Source organism: Mirounga angustirostris, unplaced genomic scaffold (genome assembly GCF_029215605.1).
Source record: "Mirounga angustirostris isolate CCGP_5_RB_7025 unplaced genomic scaffold, mMirAng1.0.hap1 SCAF_4, whole genome shotgun sequence".
In the NCBI taxonomy this organism is placed as follows: domain Eukaryota; kingdom Metazoa; phylum Chordata; class Mammalia; order Carnivora; family Phocidae; genus Mirounga; species Mirounga angustirostris.
This window is the reverse complement of record NW_026991712.1, coordinates 16,127,034-16,139,551: the sequence shown is the minus strand read 5'-3', so window position 1 is coordinate 16,139,551 and position 12,518 is coordinate 16,127,034. Positions and strand designations below refer to the sequence as shown.

The following is a 12,518-nucleotide window of genomic DNA, read 5'->3' as shown; positions in this document are numbered from 1 at the left end:
GTTCATCTGGATTTGTGTCTGGGCTCTGTATTCTGTTCCACTGATCTAGGTGTCTGTTTAGTAGGTTCCTAATACATGTTTTTTAAGTAGAAGTATAGTGGACGTACAATATTATATTAGTTGTAGGTGTAAACCATAGAGATTTGACATTTGTTTACATCACCAAATACCAGTAAGTGTAACCATCTGTCACCATACAAACTTAGTACAATATTATTGACTATCTTCTCTATATTGTACTTTGCATCCACATGACTAATTTGTAACTGGAGTTTGTACCTCTTAATACCCTTAAAACAGCCACCAGTTCTCCATATTTTTGAGTTAAATGTTTTTTGTTTGCTCACTTATTTTTTAAGTAGGCTCCATACTGGATGTACTTTATTTGAAAAGTATTGTAGAATTAAGCCATTACAAAGATGACACTGTGTAAAAAAAAATTCTCAAGTTTTTGAAACCCCAAGGTGAGATACTTTAAGACTACTTGTTTAATAAAATATTTATAATTACACCTCCTTAGTTACCACATACTCTGACATCCCATTTTTAAGTATTTAGGCTTAATCAAACTTATGAAATTGAAAAATGTGACTGCATAAATACTTGTGCCAGTACCACATAGTTTTGATTACTATAGCTTTGTAGGACAGTTTGAAATCTAGGATTGTGATTAACTACAGCTTTGTTCTTCTTTTTCAAGATTACTTTGGGTCTTCAGGGTGTTCTATGGTTCTGTGCACATTTTAGAATTTTAGTTCTGTGAAAAAGACTATTGGTGTTTTGATAGGGATTGCACTGAATCTGTGGATTGCTTTGTGTTGAATGGACCTTTTAACAATATTAATTCTTCCAATCCATGAGCATGGTATATCTTTACATTTCTCTGTTTCATTCATCAGTGTCTCACAGTTTTCAGAGTTTAGGTCTTTAACTTCTTTGGTTAAATTTATTCCTAGGTATTTTTTTGCTTTTTGACACAATTGTCAATGGGACTGTTTTCTTAATTTCTCTTTCTGCTAGCTCTTTAGTGTATAGAGACCCAACTGATTTTTGTATTTTAACTTTCTATCCTGCAACTTTACTGAATTCATTTATTCTAATGGTTTTATGGTGGAGTCCTTAGGGCTTTTTCTAAAAATACTATGTCACCTGCAAATAGTGACAGTTTTACTTCTTCCTTGCCAATCTGGATGCCTTTTCTTTTTCTTGTCTGATTGCTGTGGTTATGACTTCCAGTACTGTGTTGAATATGAGTGGCTAGAGTGGACATCCTTGTATTGTTCCTAATCTCAGAGGAAAAGCTTTCAGCTTTTCACCACCGATTATGATGTGGGTTTGTCATATATGGTCTTTATTATATTGAGGTATGTTCCTTCTATACCCACTTCGTTGAGAGTTTCTATCATGAGTGGATTTGTTGAATTTTGTCAAATGCTTTTTCTGCATCTATTGAGACGATCATATGATTTTTATCCTTCATTTTGTTAATGTGCTGTTCAATTGGCAGACATAACCATTCTTGCATGCCTGGAACAAATCCCACATGGTCGTGGTGAATGATCCTTTTAATTGAATTCAATTTGCTGATACTTTGTTGAGGAATGCTTTATACTGTTTATCAGGGATATTTGCTTGTAATTTTCTATTTTGTAGTGCCTTTGGTTTTGGTTATCAGGGTAATGCTGGTTTCATAGAATGAATTTGGAAGCATTCCTTCCTCTTCAATTTTTTGGAATAGTTTGAGAAGAACAGGTATTAACACTTATTTAAATGTTTGGTAGGATTCACCTGTAAAGCCATCTGCTTCCAGACTTTTGTTTGTTAGGAGTTTTTCTTATCACCAGTTCAATTTCATTACTAGTGATCAGTCTGTTCAGATTTTGTTTCTTGCTGATTCATTCCTGGAAGATTATATTGTTCTAGGAATTTATCCATTTCTTCTAGGTTGTCTGATTTGTTGGTGTATAATTTTTCAAAGTAGTCTCTTAAAATCCACATTTTGTGGTGTTGGCTATTTCTTCCCCTTCATTTCTGATTTTGAGTCTTTTGTTTAAAAGTCTGGCTATAGGTTTATCTATTTTGCTTATTTTTTCAAAGAACCAGCTCTAGTTTCATTGATTGTTTTTTCTCTCTTTTTAAGTCTATTTCATTTATTTCTGTTCTGATCTTTACTATCTCTTCTAATTTTCAACTTCATTTGTTCTCCTTTTTCTAGTTTCTTTAGGTATAACGTTAGATTGAGATTTTTGTTTTCTTGAGATAGGCCTGTATTGCTCCAAACTTCCCTTTTAGAACTGCTTTTGCTGCATCCTATAAATATTTTGAACTGTTGTGTTTTCATTTGTCTCAAGGTATTTTTTGATTTCCTCAATCTACTGGTTGTTCAGTGGCATGTTCTTTAGCCTCCATGTGTTTTTGTTTTTTCCAACGTTTTTCCTGTAATAGATTTTTTTTTTTAAGAATTTATTTTTTTAAGTCTCTAAACCCATCGTGGGGCTTGAACTCACAATCCTGAGATCAAGTCGCATGTTCTACCAACTGAGCCAGCCAGGCACCCCTCTGTGATTGATTTCTACTTTCATACTGTTGTTTTTTTTTTTTTTTTTCATACTGTTGTAATCAGAAAAGATGCTTGACAGGATTTCAATCTTCTTACGTTTACGGAGACTTGTTTTGTGGCACACATATGAACTATCATGGATAACGTTCCATGTACACTGAATGTGTATTCTATGTTTGGATGGAGTGTTCTGTATATCTTTTAAGTGTATTTGGTCTAATACTTCGTTCAAAGCCACTGTTTCTTTATTGAGCTTCTGTTTGAATGATCTATCCATTGATGTAAGTGGGGTGTTAAAGTCCTCTACTATAATTGTATTGCTATCTATTTCTCCCTTTATGTCTGTTAATGAATTGCTTTATGTATTTAGATGCTATGTTGAGTGCAGATATTTACAGTTGTTATATCCTCTTGTTGGATCCCTTTATCATTGTGCAATGCCCTTGTCTCTTGTTACAGTTTACTTCAAAACAAAGATTGTATCATTTAAGTATTGCTACTGCAGCTTTTTGTTGCTGCTGCTTCTATTTGCATGGAATATCATTTTCCTCACACTTTCAGTCTGCATGTGTCTTTAGGTCTGAAGTGAGTCTCTCATAGGCAGCGTATAGAAGTTTGTTTTTTTTTAATCCAGTCACCCTGTGCTTTTTGATTGGAGTATTTGATCCATTAATGTTTAAGGTAATTATTGATAGGTATGTGCTTATTACCATTTTTGTTAACTGTTTTCTGGTTGCTTCTGTAGTTCTTTCTTCTCTTGTTCTTTTCCCTTATGGTTTGATGGCTTTCTTTAGTATTACGCTTGGATTCCTTTTTCTTTACTTTTTGTGTATCTATTACAGGTTTTCAGTTTGTGGTTACCATGGGGTTCATATACAACATCCTATGTTTATAACAGTCTATTTTCAGTTGATGTTCACTTAAGTTTGAACACATTCTAAAAGCACTACATTATTTCCTCCTTTCCAAGTTTTATGTATATGGTGTCATTTTACATCTTTTTGTGTAATTATTGGAGAACTGATTTTACTGTGCTTTTCAATCTTCATACTAGTTTTATAAGTGAATGCTCTACTATCTTAACTATATGTTTGCTTTTACCAGAGAAATTTTTTCTGTTTATGATTTTCTTCTAGTCTTTTCTTATCTGCTTAAAGTATGTTTACCATTTCTTGCAAAGACGGTTTAGTGGTGATGAACTCTCAACTTCTGAGAAATGCTCTTTCTCCTTGAGTTCTAAATGATAACCTTGCCAGGCACAGTATTCTTGATTGTAGACTTTTTCCTTTCAGCACTTTGAATATATCATCACATCACTCCCTTCTGGCCTGCAAAGTTTTAGCTAAAAAAATCAGCTGATAGCATTAGGGGGTTTCTCTTGTATATAACTAGTTGCTTTTCTCTCACTGCTTTAAAGACTTTCTCTTTAACTTTTGACCTTTTTATTATGTGTCTTGGTGTGGACCTCATTGAGTTCATCTTGTTTGGGGCTCTATGTACTTCCTGGGGACATCTATTTCCTCCCCCAGGTTAGGAAAGCTTTCAGCTGTTTCTTCAGATTTTCTGCCCCTCTTTCTTCTCCTTCTGGGACTCCTTTAGCATACTTGATGTCCTAGAGGTCTCTTAACCTATCCTTATTTTTTAAAATTCCTTTTCTGTTCAGCTTGGATGGTTTCCACTACCCTGTCTTCCAGGTCACCAATCTGTTCTGCTGTATCCTCTATAATCTGTTATTTTTCACTTCAGTTATTGTACTATCTCTAATTGGTTCTTTTTAGTATTTTCTCTTTTTCTGATTTCATCCACTCCTTTCAAGTTCGCTGAGCATCTTTATGACCATGACTTTGAACTCTTTGTCAGGTAGATTGTTTGTCTTGATTTTGTTTAGTTCTTTTTCTGAGGTTTCGTCTTGTTCTTTCACTTGGAATAAATTCCTTTGTCTTCTCATTTTGCCTTTTTTTTTTTTCTCTTTGTATTACATCACTTACATCTGCTAGCCTTGTAAGCAGTGGCCTTGTGTAGGAAGTATCCTGTGGGGCTAAGCAGCATAATAAATATCCCCCCATGGTCGGGAGAACCAAGCACTCCGGGGGTGTGTTGCTGATGGGCTGCCTATGCCCTCCTGTTGTGTGTTGCAGCAGCTGTGGGTGTGCTGGTGGGCAGGGCTATCCCCAAGTCCAGCTGGCTGAGAAGCCCTCTTGGAATCGCTGCAGGCAAGCTGGGTGGGGCTAGAACGTGATCCTAGCTAGAGCTGTCCACAAGGTGTGGGGTTGGGGGCAGTAATTGTTTTGTGGGTTCACCAGTCCCAAACAAGGTAACCCCTGGGTGTTGCTGGGCAGGAGCCACTTTGGAAGGGCACCTGCCTGAACTGGCAGGCTGGGTGGAGTGGGTCTGACGGAATGCCAGAGCAGGGTGGGCTGTGCTATCAAGATAGGAGTGTCAGAACTGACTCTTATTAGCATCAGGCCAGAGAGGCTGGAGAAGAGCAAAAGAAATGGCACCTGCTAGCACTCCCAGTCCTGGAGAGCTTTTCTACAGATCCCTGCCCTTCCAGCACACACCCTAAAATTAGCCAATAAATCTCCCTCCTGCACAACCCAGATACTTTTCAAACTGCTGCCTCTCCGCTGGATCTTGGAGTAATATAGTGTGCTGGCCCTTTAAGAGTAGCATCTCAGTTTCTTATAGCACTCTGGCTCTGCTGGAGTGAAGTCCTGCTGGTTATCAAAGCCAAATGTGATGGGGGCTTGTCTTCCTGGTGCAGATCCCCAGGGCAGTCAGGAGGCAGGGGGCACCTGATGTGGGGCTTGATCTCCTTGCTCCTCCGGGAGGACCTCTACACCTGTGATATCCCTCCTGGTTCTGAGTTGCCGTACCACAGATTTGGTTCCCTACCATGTCTCGGCTCCTCCTTACCCTTCTCAGTGTGGCTTTTTCTTTATAGTGTGGAAGAGCTGTTCTGCTAATCAGGTCATTCTCTGAATGCGTTGCATTACATATAGTTGTTGCCTGGGTGTGTCTGTGGGAGGAGGTGGGATCCTCCTACTCCACCATGTTCCCTGGTCCTTCAACATGAAGGAAATTTTGCCTTCTGTATTTCTTACAGGATATCTAGAGTCTTGACCAGATTCAGGTTCGATTTTTTTTTTTTTTTTTTTGGCAAGACTTTCATAGTTGATGGTATGATCTTCTTTTAGAGAGGCACACAGTGTCTGGCTGTATTTTTGTGATAGGAGGCAGCCATGGCTGCCCAGTGCTTAGACCTCTTCATTCACCAGGAGTTGCAGAATGTTGATAGAACTCTGTCAGCCCTTTATTCACTAGAATACTTGTATACAAATTCCTGTGTCTACTATTAGGTACCCAGTGTAGTTGGGAGAGGAGAAAATTATGTATCTTCCTGTCAAATGTATGGAGTCCCTCACTTCTTCCAATGGTAGTGGTATTTTAACACAGACATTCATTTTTTAATCATTAAGGAACTCTCATGTTTTTTTCTTGTAATATTCTGTTCATATTTTATGGATGTAACATCTCAGCCTTTATTATATCAGATCTCTTAAATTTTTCCTTGTTTCCTCTGGTGTTGATTTTTCTATTTATCTTGGTCTTTTTCTTCCTGTTGGTTCACCTCATTTATCCGGTGGTCTTTAATTATCAATTTATACTTAAGGAGGCTTGAGTTGCCAGTGTTGTGTTCCCTCTGCTTTTGTGAAAACAGGGGACTGTTTTACTGTCAGTTCTGAGTGGGGAGTCTAACTGGAAGCTCCTTGTGGGACAGGCCAGGACTGGGCATACTGATCTGCAATTTCATTTAAGAGTGAGAAGGGAGGGGGCTGTGAGTCTTTTGCTCCTCTAAATGCTTTCCTGTGGGATCAACATTCGAATTGCCAAGTCTTGGCTCTCATAATTTGTTCAGTTTTCTTGAGAAAAGCGATTTCCCTCTGAGTAGAAATGCTTGCTGCACCTGCACTCTGTGCATGGCAATGAATATAGGGAGTGATATCTTTCTCTACAAAGGCCTTGAATTACCCTAATTTGGTCCTATTTGTCACAAATTCTAAACCCAAAATCCTCTCTGCGATTCTGCATGCTAAATTTGTTCTCACCTTCTCTGGGGCCCTTTAGTCTAAGTGGTCTCTTCCAGAAACTCCAGCCTTGTTTCTTTGCTCTTATAGGTTTTCCATTTTGAATATGTAGGATTTTACTTTAGAATGATTTTAGGAGGAGGGAAAGGGAAATGTGTGTCTAGTTTGCCATAAATACCAGCCTTTTTATTACTGTTCTCTAGAAAAAAAACAAAACTCCTATTTTTCAGCCAGCTTAACAGTTGATCAATATGAGTATTTTCAAAAAATATATTGCTATGCTTGATATGGGTATTTAAAACTTCCAGCTATCAAATTAGTTGCATATTTTTAATCTCTTGAAAAGAAATGTCTGACTTAGATGTTTCCTACGTATACTCCATGCTTGTAAAAACTGATGTAAATACAGAATATATACTATGAAGAAATATTTTTAAATCAAAGCCAATTATATCTTTAATAAGGTTTTCCATTTAAGGGAGAGCAGCTATATGATTCTGTAGTCAAATCTGAAACTTTCCCATTTTCTTGGAGGAAAATGTTATAATTTAACCCTTAGAAAACCAGACTTTATGTCATAGGTAGTATAGGTTAAATTACCATAACTCAGAGACTCAGATTAAGACTGCAATAAATTGAATTTAAGAATAAGAATAGAAACTGATTAAACGACTAACATTAATTCTGAGTTAATACAGGAAAACAGGAAAAAAAAAATCAAGGTCACATAGAAATATATAAATTCAAGGTCACATAGAAATCTCTTAAGACAGATGGACATTTCAAGTTGGTGAAATAAAGACCTTCTACCCTCTCCCTTTTAAAAAAAAAAAAATTATTGAGAGAAAGAGTGCAAGCAGGGCAGAAGGAGAGAGAGGGTCTCAAGCAGACTCCATGCTGAGCATGGAGCCTGACGTGGGGCCCAGTCCCATGACCCTAAGATCATGACCTGAGCCAAAACCAAGAGTCAGATGTTCGACCAACTGAGCCACCCAGGCACCCCTACTGTCTTCTCTTAAAAATCATTTCAAAATAATAAATAAAACCCCACATATTTTGATGAAACTAGGAGATGTTTTTGACTCCTAGTCACAAAATATAAAGCAGAAAGTAGATGGTAAAATGATAAATGATCTGTTTATGTGCTAAGTGATTTAAGTGCCATGTGGCTGCAGAGAGAGATACTGAAGACAAGCAAACCAATTCACCCAAGGAAGTTCTAAGAACTGAAAGATCTAGGTAGTTAGGCTGGGATAAGGCAAGGGACTGAGTGGGGACTGTTTTAAAAGGTGGGGAACAGAAAAGACAGAAGTCTCATTACTTTCCAGTGAACTGGTACAGTGAGGACTACTTCTGCCCCCTACCCCTGGCCTGAGAGAGAGAAGTGGGGAGAGGTTGTGCGTGCAGTCTCTGGAGAAGCTAAATCAGAGAACAAGCAGCACAGAGGAGCACAGGGGGGAAGCATGGGGCTGAAAACAGAGACCGGTCTGAATGCTAACTTTTCGGTGAGGTCCTCTCTCCAACCTCATTCTCCTCCAGAACACAGGTACATTGATGAATCCCCACCGTTTTTCCAGCAGAGATCAGAGGATCCCTCTCTGAAGAAAATGAAGCAACCCAGAAAGATCCTGACAAACTGACATTTAGGAATCCCTGGTGAGGTCAGCTGGCCTGCCACTTGATGGGCTGTCTCCCCACAGAGATTCCAAAGAGCTTTTTTCTTAATTTTTTAAATATACTGCATAAGAATTGCCTGACATTTGAAGAAAGTCATGACAGAAACTAAGAGGAGGAAATAAAAGCATCCTATGGCAAACAAAAAAATAACTGTAATTCATATCTTTAGAGAGATAAGGTGCATCTGTCAAACTAGATAATGGTAGGGAAGAGCTTTCAGAGATTAAAACCAGAAAGCTGAAATTTTATTAAAAAGTTGAAAAATATTTTTGAAAGTAGGGGGAAGGGGCACCTGGGTGGCTCAGTTGTTAGGCGTTTGCCTTCGGCTCAGGTCATGATCCCAGCGTCGTGGGATCGAGCCCCACATCCGGCTCTCTGCTCCGCAGAGGGCCTGCTTCTCCCTCTCCCACTCCCCCTGCTTATGTTCCTGCTCTCGCTGTCTCTCTCTCTGTCAAATAAATAAAATCTAAAAAAAAAAAAGTAGGGGGAAAAACAGATAGAAATTATAAGGGGAAAAAAATTGAGATCACAGTATGAGCTTGGGCAGTCCAAAGAAAGAACAGAAAAAATTTCCCAGGACTGACAGAGATGAGCTTCTAGCTGGAATGGGCCAGTAGAAAATGCAGAAACTCTGAATGACAAACCCATCAAAACACATTTGTGAAATCTGATAATACCAACGGTAAAGAAATAAAATATTCCACTGGGAGAATATAGTAGGTCACAGGGTAAGGACTGGTAATCAGAATAGCCACTGATTTACTGACATTAAACCTAGAAATGGAGCCCTGTAAATTCTCATGAAAATTATTTCTAGTCCAGAATATTATGCCCAGGAAAAATACCACATGGAAGGGTTTTTGTTTTTCTTTCATTAACTATCCAGGAAAACTTTCAAGAGCAAAGTAAATTCATTCAACAAAACTGAATACATGGGATATAAAAGAGTTCCATCACAGAGCAGACAGTGGTCCAAAATGAAGAAGATGGAAAGGTCAGGAACTTGGCAGATAATCTAGACAGCCAGATTATCTAGACAGTTTTCCTCATGCAGAAAAACAGAGAAAGGCATTTTATAGAGCTGTTGGAAAGTGTGAGAAGGCTTCAACTTTTGAAGAAAACCAAGTAAATAAAAACGAGGACAGTTGCTCCAGGAAAATAAAAAAGCGGTATATCCTGTAGTTCAGCAGTCAACAATATTTACACAGACCTAATAATGAAAACACTAAATATGCATACAACCTAAAATTCTGAAGTACACCGATAAGCCTCTGGAGGAAAGAATGCAGGTGGCAGGAAAGTGCTGGATATAAGAACGAAGACGCTCGTACTCCTTCATGGAAACAGACAGAGGAGATGAATTTAAGAGACAACCGCACATACATAAATATTACTTAGACCTAGGACGATGAAGAGCAAAGTGCGCGTCTCTGGAAAAGCTGACTTACAGGTAGAGAGTATGGTGGGGAGACTGTGTGTGTAAGTTTTTTAGAACTACTTTACAATCCATTATTCATGTATTCCTTTCCATAGAGGTTTATTAATTAAATGATTAAAATATAGAAGCAGCATCTAGGACATATAAATAAATCTGAACTCTATAGCAAATAATTTCATGGTTCTATTTCCCTGAAGAGATATTTTAGTTAAAAATAATGTAGTCAGCTAAGTGGTAGTTTTAAAAGGAATGAGACACTGGAGAGGGCAAGCCCAGGGGCCCAGCGGTGCTAGCTGACTATACTGGGCTTACGCAGACTGGTGTGGTGGAATAGCAGGAAGGCCAGCGAGGGTGGCGCCAAAGGACACTGATTCTCAAGCTGTGAGTTACTTTATGCCTGTTAACTACTGTGAGCCTCAATTTCTTGGCCTATAGAGATACACAAAATGATTATGTCATAGTAGGACTTTTCCCCTGGGGCAGACATCACTTGTGTATATGCATACACAATGCTGAGGACATGGATGTTTTATTTATTTATTTTAAGATTTTATTTATTTATTTGACAGAGAGAGAGAGTGACAGCAGGAACACAAGCAGGGGGAGTGGGAGAGGGAGAAGCAGGCTTCCCGCAGAGCAGGGAGCCCGATGTGGGGCCCGATCCCAGGACCCTGAGATCATGACCTGAGCCGAAGGCAGACGCTTAATGACTGAGCCTCCCAGGCGCCCCAACATGGATGTTTTAAAGGGATAAAATGACTTGAGAAAAAATTGCGTTGCTAGAGAAAGCTGTCAATCTCCATACAAAACTGTTTTCTATAACTGTGATACAGGGTTAGTAGTTTATAACCTGCAAGTTTTTTTTTTAAGTAGACTCTGTGACCAAAGTGGGGCTTGAACTCACCACCCCAAGATCAAGAGCCGCATGCTCTACCAACTGAGCCAGCCAGGTGCCCTTTAACTTTCAAGTTTTACTTGCAGGAGTAATGTAGTTTAATTTCTTTCATACTTAGGAAATTTGCAGGCCAAGATCAATGTGATAAATAAATACATTTAAATCCTTATCTACAATTCACTGTAAAACAAGGAATCTACTTAATATAAAACAAGCAAACTTAAGGACCTACCAGCCATTAAATCCTATGTAGAGACCCAAGTCAGTCAAGGCAGCTGCTGCTTCCTTCGTACCATCAAATGAATGCACCTAAGGACGTACAGGTACAATTTCATTGAATAATTACTCTTTCTTTAAAATCCTAAATAACACTAATAAGACTTTCTTAGCAAAAATATAGATGCATTAGGGTTTTCTGGACCAGAGGGTGTCAAATGCGGTGGCCCCTACAATTTTTATTTTCAAATCCAATAAAATGGGTCAACATCTCCACTGATGTGCGGCAAGAGGGGAGACGGCCGCCTGGGATTTCTGTCCGGGGCTGGCTGATGGCTGTTCCAGCATTCCTGCGGTGCCCCCAGGAAGGGGAGCGGCGGTGGGAGCCACATTCTCAGGCAAAAGCATGAAGTTAAAAATGTGACAAAACCATGCAGAGTGTATCTTCAAATGTTCAATTTTTATGTTACGGGATACTTTTTTCTAGGAGAGAGAGGACTTAAGAGGCAAGTTTTAAGAAGATCTATTCAGAGTTGTGATAATGTCACTAAAAAAACAGTAATAATCACCTCAGGAGGCAAAAAGGAGTGAGATGGTGGTGTTCTCCTTCAAAGAGACAGGGATTCAAGCATAGTTTTTCACACTTTGGATGTATTTGTGTAACCAAAACAGTAAGTAACAACACTTCTTTAAATACACCTAACAAGTCAGGGCACCTGGGTGGCTCAGTTGGTTAAGCATCCAGCTCTTGGTTTCAGTTCAGTCATGATCTCATGGGTCATGGGATCGAGCCCCATGTGGGGCTCAGTGCGGAGTCTGCTTGGGATCCTCACTCTCCTCTCCCTCTGCCCTTCCCCCGCTCATGTATGCATGTTCTTTTAAATAAATCTTTTTATAAATAAATAAGCACACACACCTAACAAGTGATGTCATTAATACGTTCATACAGCATCCAGGGTCCGAATCCACTATGAATAACATGCTTCTCAAAAATAAAACTGTTCCACAACTGCCCAGAAGGCTTTAGTCTTCCCTTCAGCATTTCCAGCTGACTAGAAGATATGTCCTCCATTAAAATCAAATAATTTTAAATAAGACTTCATAAACCATTTCAGAAAATTAGTTATACTTTATTTGGCAGCCTTTTTTTTTTAATTTTTAAGTAATCTCTACACCCAATGTGGGGTTTGAACTTACAACCCCAAGATCAAGAGTCACACATTCTACCAACTGAACCAGCCAGGCGCCCCTTGGCAATATCTTTTTTTGATAAAAGTCAAACATTTAGGTTGCATTTGTTGCTGTTAAGTAAATTCTTCTTTAGAAATAAAGCAAATGGGCTAAGAGGTGGAACCATTAATCCCAAGGGCATTAATCAGAGCCTCTAAGCCTCTCTCAGTTCCTAAAGGATAAACTGCAGGGTCAGTAAACTGTAGATAAAAATGTGCACAGCACTGCAGAAAACATCACTAGCGTCTGGGGGACATGAAGCAGAGGCTACAACGCGAGAATACAGGCGACACTCAAAGCAACACAGTGTGGGTATACGGTGAGTGCTCAGGGCCACTTCCTCTTTTCTTCGTTGGACTTAGTACGACTGATTTTATATACTTGGACCATAGCTTTTCTGCTAGAGACGAGTGA

General features: G+C 38.9%; 2 protein-coding genes across 12 annotated transcripts in view; one reads left to right on the top strand and one right to left on the bottom strand.

Moving 5' to 3' along the window:
* Positions 1 to 12,518, bottom strand: part of TATDN1 (TatD DNase domain containing 1) — a 42,810-nt gene that overhangs the window by 6,439 nt on the left and 23,853 nt on the right. For all 10 annotated transcript variants that reach the window (XR_010410517.1, XM_045895915.2, XM_064587903.1 and 7 more), the window contains one exon: positions 10,891 to 10,967. Coding sequence is in view for 9 of the 10 variants with exons in the window: in XM_045895915.2 (XP_045751871.1) it covers positions 10,891 to 10,967 (77 nt within the window). In the remaining variant the exon portion in view is untranslated. The remainder of the gene's footprint in view (positions 1 to 10,890; positions 10,968 to 12,518) is intronic.
* RNF139 (ring finger protein 139) overlaps positions 1 to 12,518 on the top strand; it is a 45,106-nt gene that overhangs the window by 21,565 nt on the left and 11,023 nt on the right. The window lies entirely within an intron of this gene.